Genomic DNA, 22,638 nt, shown 5'->3' with positions numbered 1-22,638 from the left:
GGGATTTTTAAGAAAAAGGGCAACCTACAACTGACGTTTGTCCTATGACAAGCCTTCTTTAGTTGTTGTGTTACAAAAGTGTTCATAATACTGTTTTCCATGACCATTACTTTTGACCTACTGAACTTTAAACAAAAGTGATCATCTACTGGTCAGTGGCAAAACATCCGATGACGTCCTAGGTGAAACAGTTCTTAAGTTCTTATGCGGACAATACTTGGTCTACCGACCGACCCACTAATACACCAAATGATACGTAAACCGAACTAACTGTTAGCATATAAATCAATCAACTGTATTTGTATCTCATCTATACACGTGTAAAAACAATGACATTCGCAAAAAATGATTTTAACGAATTATGCATGATAAAAAATAATTAAACATGCACAATGTCAGGGACAGGTCTACACTGTCGTCTGTAATTTACAGATCGGATAACACGAGACGTATTCCGTCACTATAAGCCAACCCGCACAGCATCAGTGCGTCTGCAGGGGATCGAACTTACAGACGAGGACGGGCACGTGTGCATGGTGGAGGATGTAGTCGCTCACGCTGCCCATGAACGTGCGCCGCAGCGTGCTCAGGCCACGACTTCCGCACACAATCATTCCCGCGTTCTCGCTTTCGGCCGCGTGCACGATGGCCGGGCCCGCCTTGGCTTCGTGCAGCTGAATGACACGTCCTTCCACCTGAAGTTTGGATAATGTTGGAAATCAGCTCTGGTCACACATTTACATTTGTACGTATTTGTGAAGTTTTTGTTTCTATGTAATTGTATTATGTTGACGCAATAGTTAAAGCGCAATATTTCAAATATCTTTACTTTAGTATACATTATTGTAGCTATTTTGCAAGTTTATAATATCAACTTCGTTTAGTTATTCAGTACATGGATATAGTGCACAAGTCAGGTGTCATTTATATGTTTATAAAATACTACCGAAACTGTTGTTAATACTATGATACAAATATGCTTGTTTATAGTTCAATTCATTTAATAGTTATGATATGTATATTAAACCCTATAGATACTATTACTTTAATTCAAATATACGTGTTTATAGTTTACATGTTCGCTATTTGTATACGTAAGCCATTTTATCCTATGAATTTGAGCACGGTTCATGTTGGCCTATTTCAAATATATATTGTGTGTTATATTTCCTCGAATAAACTTGCTCCTTCTACTATTACCAAGTTAACGTTAAGAATGAGCTGATGATTCAAACCTTAGCGTCGATTAGTTTCTGCTGGAACTTTTCAATCGTCTGCTCAATATGGACGCTCTGCTCTGAAAGTATCTTGGAGATCACGTCAGGGTCGCCAGTCATCAAGTTCACAGCTTCAAAACATAATACAATTGATTGCTTAGCATATAAATTGTTGGTATTCGCTGCCTGAATTTCAATAAAATAGTTTTATTGCTAAAGAAAATCATTCTGGCATCATTGACATTTTTCACCATTACTTGAATATGCACTATAATTTGACTCGAGAATTAAAGCGTGATTGGAGAATTAGACCTAGCATAGGAAAATGGAAAAGCAGAGGTCAAACATGTCCGCTTCGGCCGTGCACAGATGGTTGAGTGTTACGATTGGGTAATATAACGGTACATACTGCCGAAAGTTGCCGGGTGGGGCTCTACGTTCCAAGCCAGCAGCACCTCGTCCCCCGGCCGCCACACGTTTTTCGCGTACCCTGCAGCAAACGCAACATTCGTTACCATTACTTTAAAAGCATGCGAGTGATGTCTGCTGATAATCACTAGTACCATTATCAAGTTAGTATCTAGTTATTTTTGTTGAGCAGCTTATGGTAGCATATTTCTGTATTTTGCAAAACTTGGTAACACGCAACATGGTTAGGCAAACAATCGAAAACATGTCTAATCGTTTTGCAACATTCGATAACACGCCACATGGTTTGGCAAACATTCGAAAACACGCCACATGGATTGGCAAACATTCGAAAACAAGCCACATGGTTAGGCAAACATTCGAAAACACGCCACATGGTTAGGCAAACATTCGAAAACAAGCCACATGGTTAGGCAAACATTCGAAAAATACACCAAGTGGCGAGGCGAACATGTGCCGCATTATTATTTCGCATTTTCAAACCGTCAGCGGGCGCATTTTCGAACCTCCACCGGGCGCAATTTTAAAAAGTCAGACTATCCGTTAGCCCCATTACTGGGCGGATTTTAGTGCACCAATAGGCCAAACACTAGGCGTATTTTTGCCCCACCAATAGGCGCATTTTTACCCACCACTAGGCGCCTTTTCGCTTCATCATTTGGCGCATTTTTGCCCCACCTCATGGCGCATTTTTGTCCAACACTATTTGCCCCACCTCTTGGCGCATTTTGCCACACCACTAGGCGCATTTTTACCCAACACTATGCGGATTTTTGCCCCACCTCTTGGCGCATTTTGCCACACCACTAGGCGCATTTTTACCCACCACTAGACGCATTTTTACCCCACCACTAGGCCAATTTTTACCCACCACTTGGCGCAGTTTTACCCTCCACAAGGCGCATTTTTACCCACCACTAGACGCATTTTTACCCACCACCTCATTTTAACCCACCATTGGGGGCATTTTTGCCCCACCGCTTGGCGCATTTTTACCCACTACTAACCTACTAACCTCATTTTAACCCACCAATACGGGCATTTTTGCCCCGCCTCTTGGCGCATTTTTGTCCAACACTAGGCGCAATTTTGCCCCCCCCCCCCCCCTTGGTGCATTTTGCCCCACCAACTGGCGCATTTTTACCCACCACTAGGCGCATGTTTACCTAGGCACATTTTTGCTCAATACTAGGGCGCATTTTTGCCCCACCACTAGGCGCATTTTTGCCCCACCACTAAGGTGCACTTTTGCCCAAGCACTTGGCGCATTTTTACCCACCCCTAGGCCCATTTTACCCACCACTAGGCGCATTTTTAGTTTTGTCCCGCGACTAGTCTCATTTTAAACCCAACAGTAGGCGTATTTTGCCCCACCACGAGGTGCTTTTTGCCCCAGCACTTGGCGCATTTTTACCCAAGCACTAGGCGCATTTTTGCCTACCACTAGGCGCAATTTTGCCTCGTTACTTGACGAAGTTTCGCCACTTCGCGCCGTGAAAACTTGAAATGGCAGAAATTAGCAACCATATCATCAAGACTGAATTTAAATGATTTCCTATTTCGTCGTGTATTACATAACATGCGGGCATAACACCTATTTCGTATGAAAGTGTCCAAGGAAGACAATCAAATTGTTTTTCAGATATTTTGAGCAACAGTTCTCTATCTCTATGTACATGTATGTCACATATAAAACATCTTTGATTTCCTTATTAAATGTTAAAATAAACTTACAGTTCATTGTGAGATTCGAGTAAACGCTGTCGTCTATAGCAACAACGACCCTCCGCGTGCCGCCCGTCTTCTCCATGGCTACAAGAAACGGTCACCTCTTGTAAGCTGTTACAACCACACTTATTTGTTCATATGGGTGCTTTGTTACATACACAGGATCATAAACACAATCATTTCCTTCACCTTGTCCCATTTGTAAGTTATATACAAGTCGCGAGATAACCGTGGCCCTGAACGTCCATTCAGAGCTGATCGAACTGCACACATACGGACGGATGATAGGTGATTAACGCGTGGTATCATTATCACTGCAGCTTGTCATGAATATTGAAAAGTTCAAATACTCTCGGTTGAATATTAAGATTATAAAATGCTCAAATTTCCGGTCAAAATTGAATCATTGAAGGTTGGTTTCTATTTTTTTCTTTGCAGTAGTAGTAGTAGCAGTAACAGTAACAGCAGCAGTAGCAGTAGCATCAGTAGCAGTATTATTTGTAGCAGTTGTATTAGTAGTGGCAGCAGCAGCAGCAGCAGTAGTAGTAGTAGTAGTAGTAGTAGTAGTAGTAGCAGTAGTAGTAGAAGTAGTAGTAGCAGTAGTAGTAGAAGTAGTAGTAGTAGTAGTAGGTAGTAGTAGTAGTAGTAGTAGTAGTAGTAGTAGTAGTAGTAGTGGTAGTGGTAGTGGTGGTGGTGGTGGTGGTGGTGGTGGTGGTGCTCAAAATACTTCGAGCCTTGGGAATATCGAGCCAAGCAGGAATGTAAACTGAATGTGTATTATTCTTTGAGACGTTAAATATAGCGTTATGTTTACCTTCTTTGTTTTTTTCCGACAATACCTCCACTGGAGAAGAGTATTTATTTGACATAGTTCCCGTTGCCGTATCGTACTGTTCGCAAAATTACACATTCGTTACTTTGACAATACCATGTTATAATATCTGATTTTTTGACGCAATAAAATATAACATAAACATTAACCCATAATAAACCAAAAACAATAATCAAGCATATTTCACTTTAACTTAACAGGGGGGAGGGGGGGGGGGGGGGGGGGTAGTCGGTATTTAAAAAAAAAAATCAATATTGTCAAAAAAGATTATTCAGGGCCGTTATCAATTAAAGTATACTTTTTAAACACAGTGTACTTACCATTTTATCGTGCAACTTGGAAAATACTAAAAGCATTCTTTTGCCATTTATGAAGCGGTCTCTAAGTTAAAGCTACGTCCTGGACAATTTTAAACATAGCCAACCGACTAATAATTAACATAGCATATTTACATGATTCCGACCACTTCGCTTGCTTGCGCTCGGACGGTTAGGAATCTGGCTCTTACTTGGTCTTTATGTTTCAACCAAGTTACAGATTGCCGAAGTCGTCTGATTACGAGATTACATTTTTACAGTAATGTAAGCTCTTTTTGCCCCCCCCCCCCCCCCCCAGTTCAGTAATCTTTGGGGTTGCCGATTTTATGTGAATGTGAATCTCAAAATGCATTGAGCTTTATTTAATAATAATTATGATACCAATCAAGCAAAGCTAGACGATTAGCGCCTTGTGCGAAATCGAGCCGAGCAATCAAATCAAAGGAGTGATATTCCTACCGGGCACCGCGAAAATGACATCGAGCCATGCAATCAAAACAAAAAAGTGCGAAATTCTTACTAGGGGCCGTGACAATGACGTCGAGCGTGGAGAAAAATTGACCCTCGACAAATCGAGACATCCGATCGAATTTTATATGAACATATTATGAAGAAATATTGAAAAGGGCAGTCCTTTAAATCCAGTTGGAGCCAACGAGGATATCGAGCCAAGCAATATCGAGCCAACGAATTTTGACTTACATACTTATTTTGATTTTATTAAACAAGTATTAAACAGCAACTCGAAGATAATAATTTAACTCTCATCTTGTATTACAAAGCCTAAACAATTCAATAACGTTCTAATCGGATGATTCGATCATTTCCTGTCATATTTTGAGATCATTATTTATTAAAGCTCTTGAGCAGCACACTTCCGTCGCAATCTTACTGTCCCGTTTCATTTTAATCCCTTCAGTACATTTCGAGTTATGGTCCAGACAAGATGCTTACTTGCATATTGTTGAAGAGAAAGGTTAGGGGGGGGGGGGCGGGTATTCTCCGGAAAAGGTTGTGACGGACAGACGGACGCGGTGACTGTGTGCTCACCATTCCGGGAGATAATTATTACGACTTTCTTATTGCTTGATGTTTTGTGACCATCTTTCTTTTGATCATTATCTTGTATAGTTACGTTGTTGTTTTTTCACATATAGGCGCATATTATTATATTTATTATTATATGTTGCATTGGCATAATCAGTTTTCAAGATCCCTGCTAAAAGTATCATTATTAAAACAAGGTAATCAAGCAAAAAGTGGAATAATGACTAGAACTGTCACAATACTGAGGAACATGACGATTACGTATATTAGAAATGCCGTAGTGTCTATAACATCGGCAACGAAGTACCACTGATACTTCCGGCTAATATTCGACAGTTGGGATTCATTGTATCTGATTTTAGGCTTAGTTGAATGGCGTTTAGACGTCACAGTGTGACCGGATTTTATTGCTTTTTTGTATGAAGGTCTGTGTTTTGAAAATCGTCGTGGCCGAGTATATAATGACGTCTCCGCAAGCCCGCGTCTTTCGTCACGCGACGAGGTCACAGTGCACGTGTCCGATTCATCACCCTGGAATGAGTAGTTTTCGTGACTCGCAGTATCACAAGGCCCTGGTTTTAACAGGCAATCCGTGCAAGCGACATCATTCAGAGAGTTGTCATTGGCACTTGATGTTGAAAACGATGACTCTGCAGTTTCTGTTCTGTCGAGTGAGGGGGGCGGTTGTATTTCAATATCCTGGGAGTTTTGAAGATCTGCGGATTCGTTTGAGACGTCTGACATCATTTCCTGTCGCTGCACGTACTGGCCACACGTTTCCCCTGAATCCGACACGTCGTCCGCCGGCGGGAATATCATGATCTGCTCTACTACTTCGTTAGGCGTAGAAGCAATCCGTTTCCAGTTGGTCATGCGTGCGCAGACGACACGAGCCAGGTACTTCTCGCACACGTGCATGAGAATACGCGGCACGGGAGGCGGCGGATCCGCTAAAGATCGGCGCTTAATGTTCATGATGATGGTCGCCGTTATGAGGGATATGCTGTTTAACGACATGACAAGTAGAATAAATACACCTGAAACAGAATAAAACTATTCAAAACGAAGGAGAAGGGGACCTTAAGGATATTTATTATTATTATTATTATTATTATTATTATTATTATTATTATTATTATTATCATTATAAAATAATAATTATTATTAATCGTTCATAAAGGGAAACATGCATAAAGGTATAGATATTATATGTACCTACAGTAACGTAGTATGTAAAATATAGGATTAAAAGTGAATGTATCTTTTTCTGTAATGACCTCAGCAAAGCAACTCCTGCATACTTATCAAAGGTGTAGAGTTTGTGTCTGGGACGTTTTCCGCGATTAGCAGCTGCAATACGTATAGGGTCAGGAAGACCGTGAGCCCGATCGCGATCTTCCAGCCGCACTCACACGGAAGTAAGAACGTTGCAAGCGTCAACACACACAGATTAAGCGTCGGGGCGATGACAATGTAGTCATAGTAATTGGTTTTCCGCTTCAGCTGGATGCTCAAGTGAACCATGGGATGGCTTTCATTGCCTGGGCAACAACTGGGACCTTCGATCGTCCGCCGCAAATAAGCGTGATAGAGATCAAATTCATTGTTTACGACATAGTTTGTTACGTCCGCAATATTGGATTCCAGGGAAATGTCTATCTGTGAGAAATCATATATCCACGAGCCGAAATGTATGTCACATGACTGTCTGTCGTAAGGGAAGTACGTGGCGTCCACGGGGCACGCGCTCCGGATGCGGAGCGGTATCGACCACGTGACCTTCCCTGTAGACAGCACGAGCACTCGGCTTCCGGACACGTTCACAAACCCTTCATTTGCGAATCCTGCACTGCAAATGAATAGAGCATTGGCTAGCTTAAGAGAGTTGTTTGACTATTAACATTAACTAGATCACTGCGCGCGTATCCATGACAACCACGTGCTATCGCATATCCATACGCAATTATTTTCACTAAGCACAAACGAGTTCCAGCAAAAATACATCTTAAATTAATTTTGTTTAACTGAGGTGGGAGAAAAATCATCTACCATAGCCGCTCGTGTAAGATAGTTACATCCCGACCCTCGCGCAGGGTGTTTTGCGGAAACTCGGTAAACCTCGTTTCCGCAAAACACCCTACGCTCGGGTCGGAATGAACCTATCTTACACTCTCTGCCATGGAAGATACTTATAATCTTTTTAAAAAATGCAACCTTGTTAAGGGCGTTGAGTTAAAAAGCACGGTAATGCAAACTATATTTCGGGAGTATTGTACTTACATGTTGAAGATGAAGATGTCCGGGAGCCAAATCAGGGCGGCGGGGAACATGAGTCGCTCAATCCCGTCGAAGTCCTCCGGTCGCCACCGCAAGTTCGCGTCATCCCACCGCTGTCAATATATACAGGGCTAATTATCAGTAGTTATTGAAGTCTTTAAAGGGCGGTCGATATTCTCGTGAGGCGGGCATTCTTAAATCCATGGACATAATTAAATTAATTGAATATATTGAACATTTGACCTTTAGGGAAATCCCCCTCCCCGTGGGTGGCCGTGGGGACACATATACATATGTTGGAACATTTTTCACTTGGGTATATTGTCAACGCGTTTATATGGCAACAAATGAGAATTATTTTTTAATTTATGCCAGTAGTTTGAAAAGTACGTTAGACATTATGATGAAGATAATATACTAACATATAATATCAATATCTAGTTTTATCAGTCTTATTCACTTAGCGATATCATGTTGTAGTATTTCCAGGAAAATAATAAAGATCTGTGTTTTCCAAATAAAAGAAAGAAAAAAGTCATACTGTAAGAAAACACACTTAACGTATTCATATTTGTTTCATATTAGACAAATAATCAAACATATGTTTAACGTTAATTATTCCAGCTGAATTAAGAGGGCGATAGGTTCTGAAAATTAAGCGCTCCTATTGAAAGCAAATGAGTCTCAACGACAGACAAATTGGCCAAACTTGGAAACAAACAACTTCAACCAGACATTAACCTGGCATTGCAAACATTTCAGTCCCCTGATGAAACAGTCTGCTGATAATTTAAATAAACTTTGACAACATAAATAAAAGTATATCTTTAACAATTTAGTTCCTTTTATTTGCCAATTATTTACTGTAAAACCGTGTCAAAATTTTAATATCCAAAACGAAAAGAAATCCAAATATCCCCAGTGTTTATACACCCTAATTAGTGTGTTTATATGGCATGGAATACCCTCGGGGTTAATCTTCCCCATCTTAAGACTTGGTGTAAATTTGCCTCGAGGGAAAATCTCGTCATATAAACGCAACAAAGTGATAGAGGACAAACACAAAATATAAGACACCCTTGAGCTTAGCGTAATGGACGGGAGGATTTAGGAAAGTTTCTCTATGTGAAGCAATGACCAATTTTTAAGCAATAAACTTAAATATTTATATTTATGATTTATGTTAATAATTTGTATGGAGACGATTGAGACTTTGCCATGGTGTGGGTATTTCCGATTGCATAAATGTATCATCCGCCAGCAAAACAGGTTGAAAGCCTTCATGTTGGAGAGCACCTGTACACGAGGACCACGTGTGTACCTACCTCGTTAATCCAGACATACGTGGTGAGGATCTGGTGCTTCTCGTCCTGCAATTAAAACAACACATACATCAAAGAACACCTGCCAGACGTCTCAGACGCGAGAATTAATGTTACACGCTAACTTTCCCTTCTTAATTAGAATGATTTGCAGACCCGCACTCCACTTGCAAAATGTTTCATTAGGAAGTGGCTGATGCCATTACGTAACACAAGCGGTTTAATGCTAACACATACTATGGAGCTTTGTTCCGCGGAACAAGCTCCAAATTGACAGAATGGTTTTAAATTATATTAAAAAACAAACATATTTATAAGCATTTGAAGTACATGTATATAGTATACATGCATGTATGCAACATTATAACATAATTAATGAAAACGCGTGTAATTGACCACCAAATGACATGACTATCTTGTTAGACACTCCCGAAATTCAACTACATTATTAAATATTAATATCATATATGCATAAACAAGATGGCCGTTAACGTACAAGATCAATGACTTGGTTGAGACTGAGGCTGAAGTTGAGGTGCACGCGCTGGGAGGCGCTCATGACGGGCCGCGAGAAAGCGTTGTAATTGGAAGTGAGATTCGCGTACAGTCGCCGCTCCCATCCAGCCAACTCTGAAACGTCAGGAATTGTTTCCTGTGGATAAGTTTTGCACACACGACAGAGAACAATAAATGTCAATGTTTTATGCATGACATGTCTATGCAAAAGTGAGTTTGAATCACAAAATGTACAATAAGTAACACAATTGCAAATATGGTTTTGAAAGACTGTCTACATGGTTCAAGCATGTGTGCCTTCTTACATGTATAACGGGTGTTATATACATAATTTAGTTCAAAATACATTTTGTATTCAAACAGAAAGGTGTTGCAATATTGAAAATAGTTTAAGGAATATTTGCCATTATCCAATCAACATCATAATGTGTTTTATGGCTAATGCTCATATTTTAAGAAATATATTAGAATTCCGGTCACTTTTTCAATAGATTAGTTGTCAAAGATGTCATAAAGAAGCCAAAGGACATTGTTGATTAGATAGACTGGAACCTTGACATAAATATACAATTATTTTTCCGTTTTAATGCAAAATGATTTATTTCTGATGACGCATATATGTTCGTTCGTAAAATTCCCTCAACGCCTTAATTCACAATTCGATGTTTTTAAAACAAAACCTGAAATTCGATTTGTCAGAGGAGGAGTTTTGAAGATTAAATAGTTCGTTTATGCTTTTAAACAATTAAGAAATAGATGAGTATGGCAAGAACAAATACAATTTCTTATCGCTGGCTACATTTTATAGTGTGGTCGATTCTACAATTCTATGAATGTGCCTACTTGTTATCCCGTCTATCTCTTAACTTGATGATCATACATGAGCCGCATCGCACGAATTATGGCCTTCGGACATGCAATTACTTATATTGTGTAGTTTGATAAAAAAAACATTTCAGGAAGGAAAACTGAGAACGGCATGAAGGTATAAAGATACAAATGCGTAGATACCTGTTTACAAGTTCGACTTTATCCTAGAACGAATCTTTATGGAACATTATAAAAAAATGTTTGATTATTTATTCCAGTATTTTAAACAATCGACCGTTTAAAACGAACAAGATGAATGCATTCGAAAGTCGGAACAAAACCGTGACTGCTATGGAAGCAAACGGGAAATATTTGTCACGAATCGTCAAAAAAAATGGTGCTCCAATGACCATACTTAAACAGGATGAAGTTTTTAAGAAATTAACCGCTGGTGAATAATGTATCTAACATAACAGCAATAAATGTCTAGATTATATTTAACAGATAAAGGTTTTTCACTGTTCCTTAGTTTAATTTAGAGAAAATAATTATGTAGGTATTCATCTTTACATTATCATTGATACGTGCATTTCCTAATTCTCGTTGATTTATATTATCAGCAGTCAGATCGCATCAATTAATGTAAGTGGATGGATTTTCTCCTGGTGGAACAGTTCGCCAATTTACCTGGCGCGATATGTTCCTTGTGAGAAGCCAGGGCGAGACACAGGGAGGTGAGCGTTACAAGGCAGCCCGGGGCCAAGGCCACAGCCCGGAGGTCCATCGAACAACTACTATCACCACCGTCACTGTCTGAAACGATAACTAAGTGTTATTGGAATAAATTGTTTTATTTTTTGTGTCAAGCTTTGTAAATATAATACTGTAAAAGCTCTCTTCTCTGCAAGCGTCTACACTTGCTAGTAAATTCTCACTGCATTATACTAATTTATATATGTTTTGCAGTTATAATTTGTATGCACTGAAACATGTTTTACAAGATCATCGTAATGAACATGTTATGAGGTTAGTGTAATACATGTTTTACAAGATCATCGTAATGAACGTGTTATGATGTTAGTGTAATACATGTTTTACAAGATCATCGTAATGAACGTGTGGGTATGTTAGTGTAATACATGTTTTACAAGATCATGGTAATGAACGTGTTAGGATGTTCTAATAGTACATGTTTTACAAGATCATCGTAATGAACGTGTGGGTATGTTAGTGTAATACATGTTTTACAAGATCATGGCAATGAACGTGTTGGTATGTTAGTGTAATACATGTTTTACAAGATCATCGTAATGAACGTGTGGGTATGTTAGTGTAATACATGTTTTACAAGATCATCGTAATGAACGTGTGGGTATGTTAGTGTAATACATGTTTTACAAGATCATCGTAATGAACGTGTTATGATGTTAGTGTAATACATGTTTTACAAGACCATCGTAATGAACGTGTTATGATGTTAGTGTAATACATGTTTTACAAGATCATCGTAATGAACGTGTTATGATGTAAGTGTACTAAATGTTTTATAAGATCATCGTAATGAACGTGTGGGTATGTTAGTGTAATACATGTTTTACAAGATCATCGTAATGAACGTGTTGGTATGTAAGTGTAATACATGTTTTACAAGATCATCGTAATGAACGTGTTGGTATGTTAGTGTAATACATGTTTTACAAGATCATCGTAATGAACGTGTTATGATGTTAGTGTAATACATTTTTTACAAGATCATCGTAATGAACGTGTTGGTATGTTAGTGTAATACATGTTTTACAAGACCATGGTAATGAACGTGTTAGGATGTTAGTGTAATACATGTCTTACAAGATCATGGTAATGCACGTGTTGGGATGTTGGTGTAATACAGGCGCGTAGCTGTCTGTACGCAAATACGCAGTTGCGTAATGAAATTTTGACAGGTCGAAGTTTTTGTCATACCAAAAAACCCGAATTTGAAATACCCCGTCCCACATCTATCCCCAAGGCATCGATCTGTACAATCCCAAATTTGCCCTAGATACGCGCCTGGGACGGTAATACATGTTTTCTTATAGCATTGTAATGAACGTGCTATGATGTTAATGTAATACTACATATAAAACTATATATCGAAAACTGAATTTTCAACTGCTACAAAATGGTTATAATATAACTAAACTTGTGTGCACGATTGTTGATCATTATTTGTTGCTGTTGTCATAACAGGCAGGAGACAGCCAGTCAGTTTTGAGGCAGCATGTCACCAACCTCCATTATAAAGCACAATTTAACATGTCGATATTATGCTTGTCGGAAAACAATCTGATTTCCCGCGGGATATATTCCGTCTGCTATGTTTTTGCTTAAATACACACGCTTTTCGGCACCAGTGTACTTGCTGAAATATTTGAATAAATCAAGTCTTCTTCGAATAATTTGACAATAAATCACTGCACAAAAGCCTCTACAATAAACGTTAAAAGCTGTACTGGGAAGTTATAGAACAAAGCAGAACACAAATTGATTTCATCACATAACATTACATCTTCATCTTTGAAATATGTTCTTACAACCTGTGATCATTTATTTATGGTTAAAGGTTGTTTGTGCGTACCAACAAAAATAAATGGTTGGATATACAAACAGTCGCATAACAATTTATTTTGTGAAAGAAAACAGTAACAACCTTTAACTTTCAAGTTGTCTACATTTTATTGCGTAAACTACCTACTAAATATGCCAGCCACTGTTTATATCTATCGCTGCATCTGATTTAAATCAACAACGGCTGAGTGCTGATTTACTGAAATGAAAGTTTTAGACAACTTCAGAAATGATGTCTTCTCATTGGAGAAAAGAAAATGTTGACCACTAAAGTTATTTTAACTGTTGCCTTGCGGTTCTTTTTGAAATTCATTTAACATCAGATTTAATAAATAAAAATGTTTAAGCAGAAATAATCAGTAATATTATTGAGAGTTTCTGGTATTAGCTAATGCTACAGGAACGGCCATATAATGTCTTTATCTTCATTCGACATATTAGCTTTGCTTAGTACTAATAAATTGATAATTCGTAAACTACAAAGTGATAAAAAACGTTTGTCTTTGTATACGGTAATACGACTTGACGTAATAAAGTAGTAATTTAACCTTTCCTTTTTTAAACAATTAAAATGAGCATTAGAAATTTACGGACAAAAGATACCAATGATTAAATTAAATTAAATGCAATGGCCATGCAACTAAAGATCACGTTTACTGATGGATGGACTACTGTAGAACACTGAAGCCAGTTTACAGCGAACAGCGAATTACACCAAGCTATTATATCGATCAAACTGTTACTTTTACCATTTTTAACAGGCAAATAGTTGTTTAGCTACAAAAAAGCATACACATAAAAACTATTCATGATACGAAGGGACTCGGATCGTGTATGTACGTATATCCGTGCAGCCATTGTTGGAACTGGGGTTCCCTTAGTCTCGACATGTGGAATTTTCGGTCTAACATGAACCTACATTAGCGACAAAGATTGCACTTCCAAATCCATTTTTTTCAAGAGTCTTAACTTCATTTCGCCAATTTAGAGTACAATTAAGCAATGGCTTCTAGATTCTAGTTCTGACTTACCTACTCTTGTAAAAAAGTAAAATAAATCCTGATCACTTTCCCAACACAGTTGCATACGTCTGCTATAAGATCTTATACGTATTCCAATGAAAACAAACAAATGGCGAGAAAACAAGCCGATATCCCCCCTAATTGTGGCAATAAAGCAAATAAAACTTATCCAGAACAGCCGCTTTATTGGTACCAAACGTATGAATTCCTCGAGGCGGCCTCCCAATCTGATTATACCAAGACTGTTCTGAGGAGATATTTGATTATACAGAACCACCAGGATAGTTCTCTCTCTGACTTGATTGTCTATCGAGTGTAACCTAATAATAAAAGTGACGAATTTCAGTGCACATTTTTCGAATTGTTATACATTTGTATTTTCTTAATCCTAGATGTTTCTATGTTGTGTGATACATTTTGTAAATAGCCTACCTTAAATGTCATTGAACGAGCCGACTTTTGGGAAGTGCATGAAAACCAGTCATATAAGACTGCTGACAAAAAATTAGATCGCAGATTTTTGCATTTAAGTTCAAAAATTGATGTTTTATGCATTTTTCTTAAACCGTTAGTTTCCAAGACAAAAAAAATAATGCAAAAACGGTAAATCTGTGAGAGTGCAGCTTTAAATCAAATATAACTTTTCTTGTCCTTCACCATTTTAAATGAAACAAAGGGCAGTCTATGCCGCTTAAAGAACTTCGTTTTATTACCGGAGTTTTATTAGGTGATTAGTTTCCCTAAACACTTCGACAAACATGTTTCCAAAATAATGTTTTGACAGTGCTCCACATGATTCCGGGTATATAAAGGCCACGAGAAAAAGTAATTAGATGTACACAAACCTAAATACAAATGTATAAGCACCAGCTAGAGGCCTCCGACTTTCATGACAAGTTGGCAGCATGTCTTAATCTGATCGGATTTGACAAGCATCGTTCCAAGCCCTCAGGACCCTCATATATGTTTCCAAGCTCTCCTGACCCTCTCGCATATATAAAAGCCGTAAAAAGTTTTTACTTTTTTTATTAAAAACCCGAATGCATATTTACAAGCCCTGAGGCCCCTCCTGTTTTGCTCATGCCCATGTTTCGAATACCTTAGGAACATGTTGCAGGGTTTTAAGCCCCAGGACCTTCTTACATGTTTCAAACCCCTTTTGAACCTCTTGCATGTTTCAAAACCTTCATGGTTTTCTTACATGTTTTTCAGCTCTCTAGACCGTCTTGCATGTTTCCAGGCTCTCTTGATCTTCATGTATGTTTCCATGTCCTCTGGGCCCTCTTGCAAAATTTCAAGGCCTCTGAACCATCTTGTACGTTTCCAAGTCCATAATGACCCTCTTGCATGTTCCAAAGCATTCGGCCTCTGGCATGTTTCCAAGTATTTTGGACACCCTTACACCTTTCAAACCCCTTGGGACCCTTTTATATGTTTCCAAGCCCTCATGGCCCTCGAGACCTTCTTGCATGTTTCCAGGCTCTCTTGACCGTCCTGTATGTTTCCATGTCCTCTGGGCCCTCTTACATATTTTCAAGGCCTCGTGGCCATCTTGTATGTTTCCAAGCCCATAAGGGTCCTCATGCATGTTGCGAAACATTCGGAGCCCTCTGTTTCCAAGCCTTTTGAACACTCTTACATGTTTCAAAACCGTCATGACCCTCTTACTTGTTTCCAAGCCCTCTGGACCGTATTTCGTGCTTCTCATCCCTCTTGACCCTCTTACATGAATTCAAGACTTCTAGACCCATTTCTCCAAGACCTGGGAACGCTCTTACATGTTTCTAAGCCCTCTTGCATGTTTCTCAGACTTCTGGACCCTCTTACATGTTTCTCAACCCACGTGACCCTCTCAAATTTTTCCAAGCCCTCATGACCCTCTTACATGAATCAAAACCCTCGGGACCCTCTAACATGTTTCCAAACCCTCTGAACCCTTTTACATGAATCAAAACCCTCAGGACCCTCTTACATAAATCAAAGCCTTCTGGACCCTCTTACATGAAACAAAGCCCTCTGGATCCTCTTACATGCATCAAAGCCTTCTGGACCCTCTTACATGAATCAAAGCCCTCTTGACCCTCTTACATGATTCAAAGCCCTCTGGACCCTCTTACATGAATCAAAGCCCTCTGGACATACATAAATCAAAGCCATAAGGATCCTTTTACATGAATCCAAGCCCTCAGGATCCTCTTACATGAATCCAAACCCTCAGGATCCTTTTACATGAACCGCAGCCCTTAGGATACTCTTACATGAATCCAAACCCTCAGGATCCTTTTGCATAAATCCAAACCCTCAGGATCCTCTTACACGAACCTAAGCCTTCAGGATAATCGTACATGAATCAAAGCCCTCAGGATCCTCTTACATAAATACATGCCCTTATGATCCTTTTACATGAACCAAAGCCCTCAGGATCCTTTTACATGAGCCGAAGCCCTCAGGATACTCTTACATGAATCCAAGCCCTCGGGATTCTCTTACACGAACCGAAATCCTCAGGATCGTCGTACATGAATCCAAGCCCTCAGGATCCTCTCACATAAATCCAGGCCCTCATGATCCTCTAACATGAACCCAAGACCTCAGGAACCTCTCACATAGATCCAAGCCCTCGGGACCCTCTTACATAAATCCAAGCCCTCAAAATCCTCTTACATGAATTTGGACTCTCTTACATGTTTCCAAGCCCTCATAATCCTCTTACATAAATCCAAGCCCTCAGGATCCTTTTACATAAATCCAAGCCCTCAGGATCCTCTTACATGAACAGAAACCCTCAGGGTCCTCTTACATGAATCAAACCCCTCAGGATCCTTTTACATAAATCCAAGCCCTCTGGATCCTCTTACATGAACCAAAGCCCTCAGGGTCCTATTACATGAATCAAATCCTCAGGATCCTCTTACATAAATCCAAGCCCTCTGGATCCTCTTACATGAACCGAAGCCCTCAGGATCCTCTTACATGAATCAAAACCCTCAGGACCCTCTTACATGAATCCAAGCCCTCAGGATCCTCTTACATAAATCCAAGCCCTCAGGATCCTCTTACATAAATCCAAGCCCTCAGGATCCTCTTACATGAACCGAATCCCTCAGGATCCTCTTACATGAACCGAAGCCTTCAGGATCCTCTTACATGTTTCCAAGCATTCAGGGTCCTCTTACATAAATCAAAACCCACAGGATCCGCTTACATATATGCAAGCTCTCAGAATCTCCTTTCATAAACCCAAGCTCTCAAGACTCGTCTTACATGAATCCAAGCTCTCTGGACCCTCTTACATGGTCCCATGTCCTCATGACCATTTTGCATGTTTCCTCTGAGGTTTCCAAGCCCTCGGGACCCCCTTGGATGTTTCCATGCCGTCATGACCTCTTGGAAACATATTTTACGTTGTTTTGTTGGTGAATTAAGTTGAGTTGAAGTTGATTCAATATGAAAGTAATCTCTAGGTCAACGCCTTCCATCCAGGAGGTATGGTTAGAGCCCCTACTAGTGGTAGTTTCTCATGGCCTACCAGAATGGACATCAGAACTGGATTTATCGTGCGTGCAATTATAGACTTGTGTATTCACATAAAATCCATATACGTATGGTATAAACATTTCTTTAACATACAACCTTGAAGAGATCGGGGTGCTCTGTTGGTATTTATACGCAATTATACTTTCACATTTTCTAATAGATTACCAAAGCAAATTCTTTTGAAGGTGATATATTTTATGTATTGTGCTTACTTTATGTTTTTGTTATGCTCAAATTACCTAGTTTTTCAAACCGAATCATATAATTTAAGCTTTACGTACATATTTTTCCTAGGCATGTTTTTATTGATTAAGATAATTCAAAGTTCCTTTTATGTTCACATTCCTCTATAATTTGATCTTGTTTTTTATGACCCATAATTGAACCTAGATGTTGTGTATTAAAGGAATCATATAATAGCGTAGTTGCTGGAGTATTCATTTTGACATATACAGTAATTGGTTAGCTCACATGGAGCGTATCTTGAAACAGAATCATATGGAGGTCAAAAATCTCCTCGAATGTGGCGATACAGTCCTATTGACCTCTCTTTGGCGGGTACTAGAAAGTTGCGAAACTCCTCCATGGCGTATATCAGATGTTTGCCATACAATCCGAAACTCCTTAATGGCGCGTTATTTCCACAAAACAATATACCCAGACATTTCTCTAGTAATTGCACCAGTTTGTTAAAACTAGGGCTTGAAGTGAATTATATTCCGGGATTTCTTGAATACAAAAATTGCGATCTGCAATTGGCCTTTCAAATAAGATAGAATTAAGATTTCCCTAGAGAAAATGAATCTTGTTCTTAATACAGTATGTTTCTTTCAAGGAGCGTACTTAAGCAGGGAAATACATTTGTCAATGTAATAATTAAGATCCTTGATATCGACATTATACCAGTGGATACTTTTTAGCTTAGAAAGGCCAGTATATGCACTTGTTGTAATATTTGATTTCGGTGATCGTACAATGAAACAAATAGTATTTCGTTTTTTATTATGCATGCATAAAAAGGATATAAAATGACTTCTGATTTTAGATTTCAGAAAAGCGCGCCAAAATTATTGCGAACCTTATGACGTGGTTGAAATCGTGTTACAGCCCATGTGCGCATAGATGTTTGATTTCGACGTGAGAGCGGGCTTCATGTTCAAGTGAATATCAAATTGATATTTGTTTTCAACAGTGTTATATAATTTTTGTTCCTATATGCATCTCCTTAAACCACAAGAAAGCATATGTTCAAAGTCTTAATCTTCTCCGATGACATTCGGATTTGGCTTGAGAGGTATTATTAGATGTTTAGAAAGTTTTTACCTAATAGACTACTTTGTTACTCGAACTGACTATTATTTAAACTTAGTCTAGAACTCCTAAAGACAAACATGATGGATAATTTTATGAACATGGTGTAGTATATGATACCTCAAAAGTGTTTACAAGATTTGTTCCAATATTTGACCAATTTTCTTGATTCCATACAGGGTTAACATGTTCTATGTTTTATTCAAATGACATATTATTAAACCCGAAAGATATCATCCAAACTTGACAAACATTATATAGACATATGCATTTTGAGCGTGTTTTTGCGTGGTCTGCAAATTGGACCTTTTTGGACCTTGACCCATAATCCAGCCACTAGAGTATTAATGTCGGAACTCCCTACATTGAGCGTACATCTTCTTAAGTATCGAAAACACCTTCCATTCTGACCCATTGTCGACAACCACGGCACTTGATTCCGTTAAACTGCATGGCGTAGTAGTGTAACGGGATAACCAACGATGCCGGACTCTGTATTTCAAAGACATAGATAAACTAAAATCTAATAGCTATATCAATAATCTCAATGTCAACCAAGCTGAGCAGATATTTATTATAATTCTGATCCCTATCCATAGACATGACTTAGTGACTTTATTCAGTCTGTTTGCCAATTGATTCTACAGTCCAATCAAAACATTCAGATTGCACTCTTACATTTAAGTTCAGTCTAAGTTTGTTATTGGATATGGCCCATGGCATTTTTATGTAAGAGTTCTTGAGCTAACCCTTTTCAATAAACGTTTTATCCAGATCTTTCATAAAACACATTTCTCATGTGTTTCTATTTGCAGCAGTTTGTTAAAAACTAGGGCTTGAAGTGACTACTGCTTCGAGAATTCTTCAATACAAAACTTACGATCTCACTTAATGTAATTTACCTTTCAAATAAGATAGATTTAGGATTTTCCCCGCAAAATAAATCTCATTCTGTATACAGATGTTCAGTTCAAAACTCGTGCGTAAGCAGGGAAAGATATTTGTCAATTGAATATTAAGGCCCTTGATAACGTTTCTTTAAACAAGGAATCTGCATTGAGATATTTAAAGCTATAGAGTTATAAGTTTAATAAATAAGCTGAATTTGAGCTTCTACAAAAGTAATTTTGCTCGAACTTTTAGAATGCAATTCAGCGTGCCATCATCGTAGTAAATCATAGTGACACTGATGCCAGTGACGTTCACGATGGTAGTACATGTACGTTGCAGCCAATGTCTGGACTAGCCGGTGCAATTCAAGACGCTTACACATACATGTCCCTTACTTCTCTTATAAATTTCGGATGCTGAGCGAGAGATGGAAACAGCTACTACACAGATGGGCAAATATTGCAGTACCGGAGTTGTAAGCAATCCCTTTTCGTAAATTTGTAAATGTATGGTGATAAAGGTGACCACGATTCAATGTAAGAAAATTCCCCCATAAATGCACAATAGCTTGATGGCAGGAGCTCATAAAATTCATCATAAATCAGTTCAACTAGCCAAAATTACATTTTAGTGATTTTACACATAAATATAAATTAATATAATTCATTGCATTAAACATAAAATAAGATTCATAAGTACCCTATACTGTAATATGAACCATTTAATATAAGTGTGGCTAATTGAACTTATTTATTATGACTCCCATCAGCTCCTGTCATCAAGCCTCTGTGCATAAATGAAGGACACCGAACGTTAGATAACGGCAGATCCCAGACAAACAAGAACAATGTTAAGACTTATCCCATATTCGATCTGTTAATAACTGTCGTCAGTCACCGATCTTGATCAAGGTCGGACGAGATTTAAAATTTATATGTGGTTGTGAATTTGAACATACAATTTTGGCTTATAAAATGCATGTGAGCATATAATGCATGTGAGTGATCCAATGTCATGTTCAGTTACGTAACAACATGTCTGTTTTCCAAACCTTGACTAATACAAGTAATAGGATCCCAAACCATACAGTGAACTTCAATCAGTTTTACTCGGATATGTATGACGAGCAGTGGTCTAGTATATGCTGAAATCGTTATAATCAAGTACAATGAACGTTAATCATGGTAGCCCAAACATCAACGCCTGATTCAGTGTTAGGCCGGTTTGAAACATGCACTTTGTTTTGAACAAATTACTTCAGTTACGGTCAAACTGATTTTTTTCACTTCTCAGAAATTCAAGAAATGCTAAAATTGTAAATGAGTTATATATTGGTTACATCATCATGATCAGGATTTATGGAGAAAGTATTGGTTATGTAAATAAAACGGAGAAAGCGGCATCGATATAATATGCAGTGTATCATAGTGTACTCCGATGACATGGTATACGGAAGTTCTGGATCTTAACTCATGCCTGTGCTGCATGCAACTGTTAATGTTATACTATCATGGGAAAATGTCTCTCAACTTAGAGGCCGCCAAGGAAGTGCCACTTAACGTCTATGAATTATGTCTATTTGGACATTTTTACAAATAAAAGCACTCAGTGACCCGCGATATAGACCAATGTGGTTTTAACACAAGGAACGCATGCTGAAACTATAATGTTCCTTTTACTATTAAGATTAAAATATATTTTTGTCCATGCCTATACTATATTAATCCATAACGTCTAACACCACTGGTGTCCACACAAAAATAAACGATAATTAATATGCCCTGGCTCTTTCCGCGGAACTAGACCTGAGTTATATTCCGCAGAGATGGCCAAGTTGTTCAGATTTCGTTATGATTTTTTTAAAAGCCCAGCCGCCTATAAACATTCTAGACATAGGTGATCGTCACAAAGCTTGATCCGCCACAGGGTTTTGTTTCGATTTGCTTTTTTATATTGATTTTGGACCAATCAAATGTTGTAAATAAACCGCTGTGCGAATAAAATGTTTTGATTGGTTTATATTTTAAACGGTGAGGTACCAAATATTTATCTTGAAAACAAAACTAACATTAAACCAAGTCTGAACCAACATTGAATGCCAGTAGAAAAAAAAACAAAACATATAAATTACATGATAAGTTTATATTGACAAAACCTGAAATAGAAAGAAACTTATTACCTTATTGCGTTCCCATAGAACATCGGTAGAACACAGCTCTTCTTGCTGGCACATCTTCATTCATCATTTTCTACATTTTTACTTAAATCACGAACGGCTTTTATTTCATTCATGAAAGTAATGTATTCATTTATACAATGTTTGCACTTGTACGAAACCCTTACATTTAGGCCATGAGTATTATTAAACACATCCTCGTTTCTTTTTTATGCAAATAACATATGAAGAAGTACTAAAATCGAATTGGTATTGTTATTCATTTATCATGAATATGTACATCTATTCTGTTAATTATTAAACTTCTGTTGCCAATTGTATAAAACCGGTTCTCTTTATGGTTTGGTCAAAGTTATCCGGAATGTTTATTGATTGGTCAATATTTATCCAATGTTTTTTCTAACCAATCAAATCATTGAAAAGTGTTCACTAGCCGAAAATAACCTGTGGACAATTTATCCGACTTTTATAAAATTGGTTGCTGTCCATTTTTAACATTATTCCATCTATGACGTCTATCTTTATGGAATGTATTTCTTGCTTCTTAGTTCTATTTAACATACCGCAAACATCATAATTTTTCAGATATGTTTTGGAAT

General features: G+C 38.2%; 2 protein-coding genes across 4 annotated transcripts; both read right to left on the bottom strand.

The window, feature by feature from the left end:
* Positions 1 to 279: 279 nt before the first annotated feature.
* On the bottom strand, positions 280 to 4,223 carry LOC128225603 (uncharacterized). Its single transcript, XM_052935495.1, has 5 exons — positions 4,189 to 4,223; positions 3,381 to 3,458; positions 1,627 to 1,707; positions 1,236 to 1,348; positions 280 to 695 (listed from the first exon to the last, which is right to left on the bottom strand). The coding sequence occupies exons 2-5, from the start codon at positions 3,454 to 3,456 to the stop codon at positions 483 to 485; spliced, it is 483 nt and encodes a 160-aa protein (XP_052791455.1). The 5' UTR covers positions 3,457 to 3,458; positions 4,189 to 4,223; the 3' UTR covers positions 280 to 482.
* A 1,500-nt stretch (positions 4,224 to 5,723) lies between these two features.
* Positions 5,724 to 22,179, bottom strand: LOC128228955 (neuronal acetylcholine receptor subunit beta-3-like). 3 transcript variants are annotated; one of them, XM_052940540.1, is made up of 7 exons: positions 22,043 to 22,179; positions 11,183 to 11,308; positions 9,666 to 9,799; positions 9,173 to 9,217; positions 7,851 to 7,960; positions 6,872 to 7,419; positions 5,724 to 6,607 (listed from the first exon to the last, which is right to left on the bottom strand). In XM_052940540.1, the coding sequence occupies exons 2-7, from the start codon at positions 11,277 to 11,279 to the stop codon at positions 5,772 to 5,774; spliced, it is 1,770 nt and encodes a 589-aa protein (XP_052796500.1). In that variant the 5' UTR covers positions 11,280 to 11,308; positions 22,043 to 22,179; the 3' UTR covers positions 5,724 to 5,771. The 3 variants fall into 3 exon arrangements, with proteins under 3 accessions (XP_052796500.1, XP_052796499.1, XP_052796501.1); XM_052940539.1 differs by lacking the exon at positions 22,043 to 22,179 and adding an exon at positions 14,134 to 14,268; XM_052940541.1 differs by lacking the exon at positions 22,043 to 22,179 and adding an exon at positions 13,230 to 13,296.
* Positions 22,180 to 22,638: the final 459 nt, after the last annotated feature.

This window comes from Mya arenaria, chromosome 3, assembly GCF_026914265.1.
Source record: "Mya arenaria isolate MELC-2E11 chromosome 3, ASM2691426v1".
NCBI lineage: Eukaryota > Metazoa > Mollusca > Bivalvia > Myida > Myidae > Mya > Mya arenaria.
The sequence above is the reverse complement of the archived record's forward strand: the minus strand, read 5'-3'. Positions and strand labels throughout refer to the sequence as shown.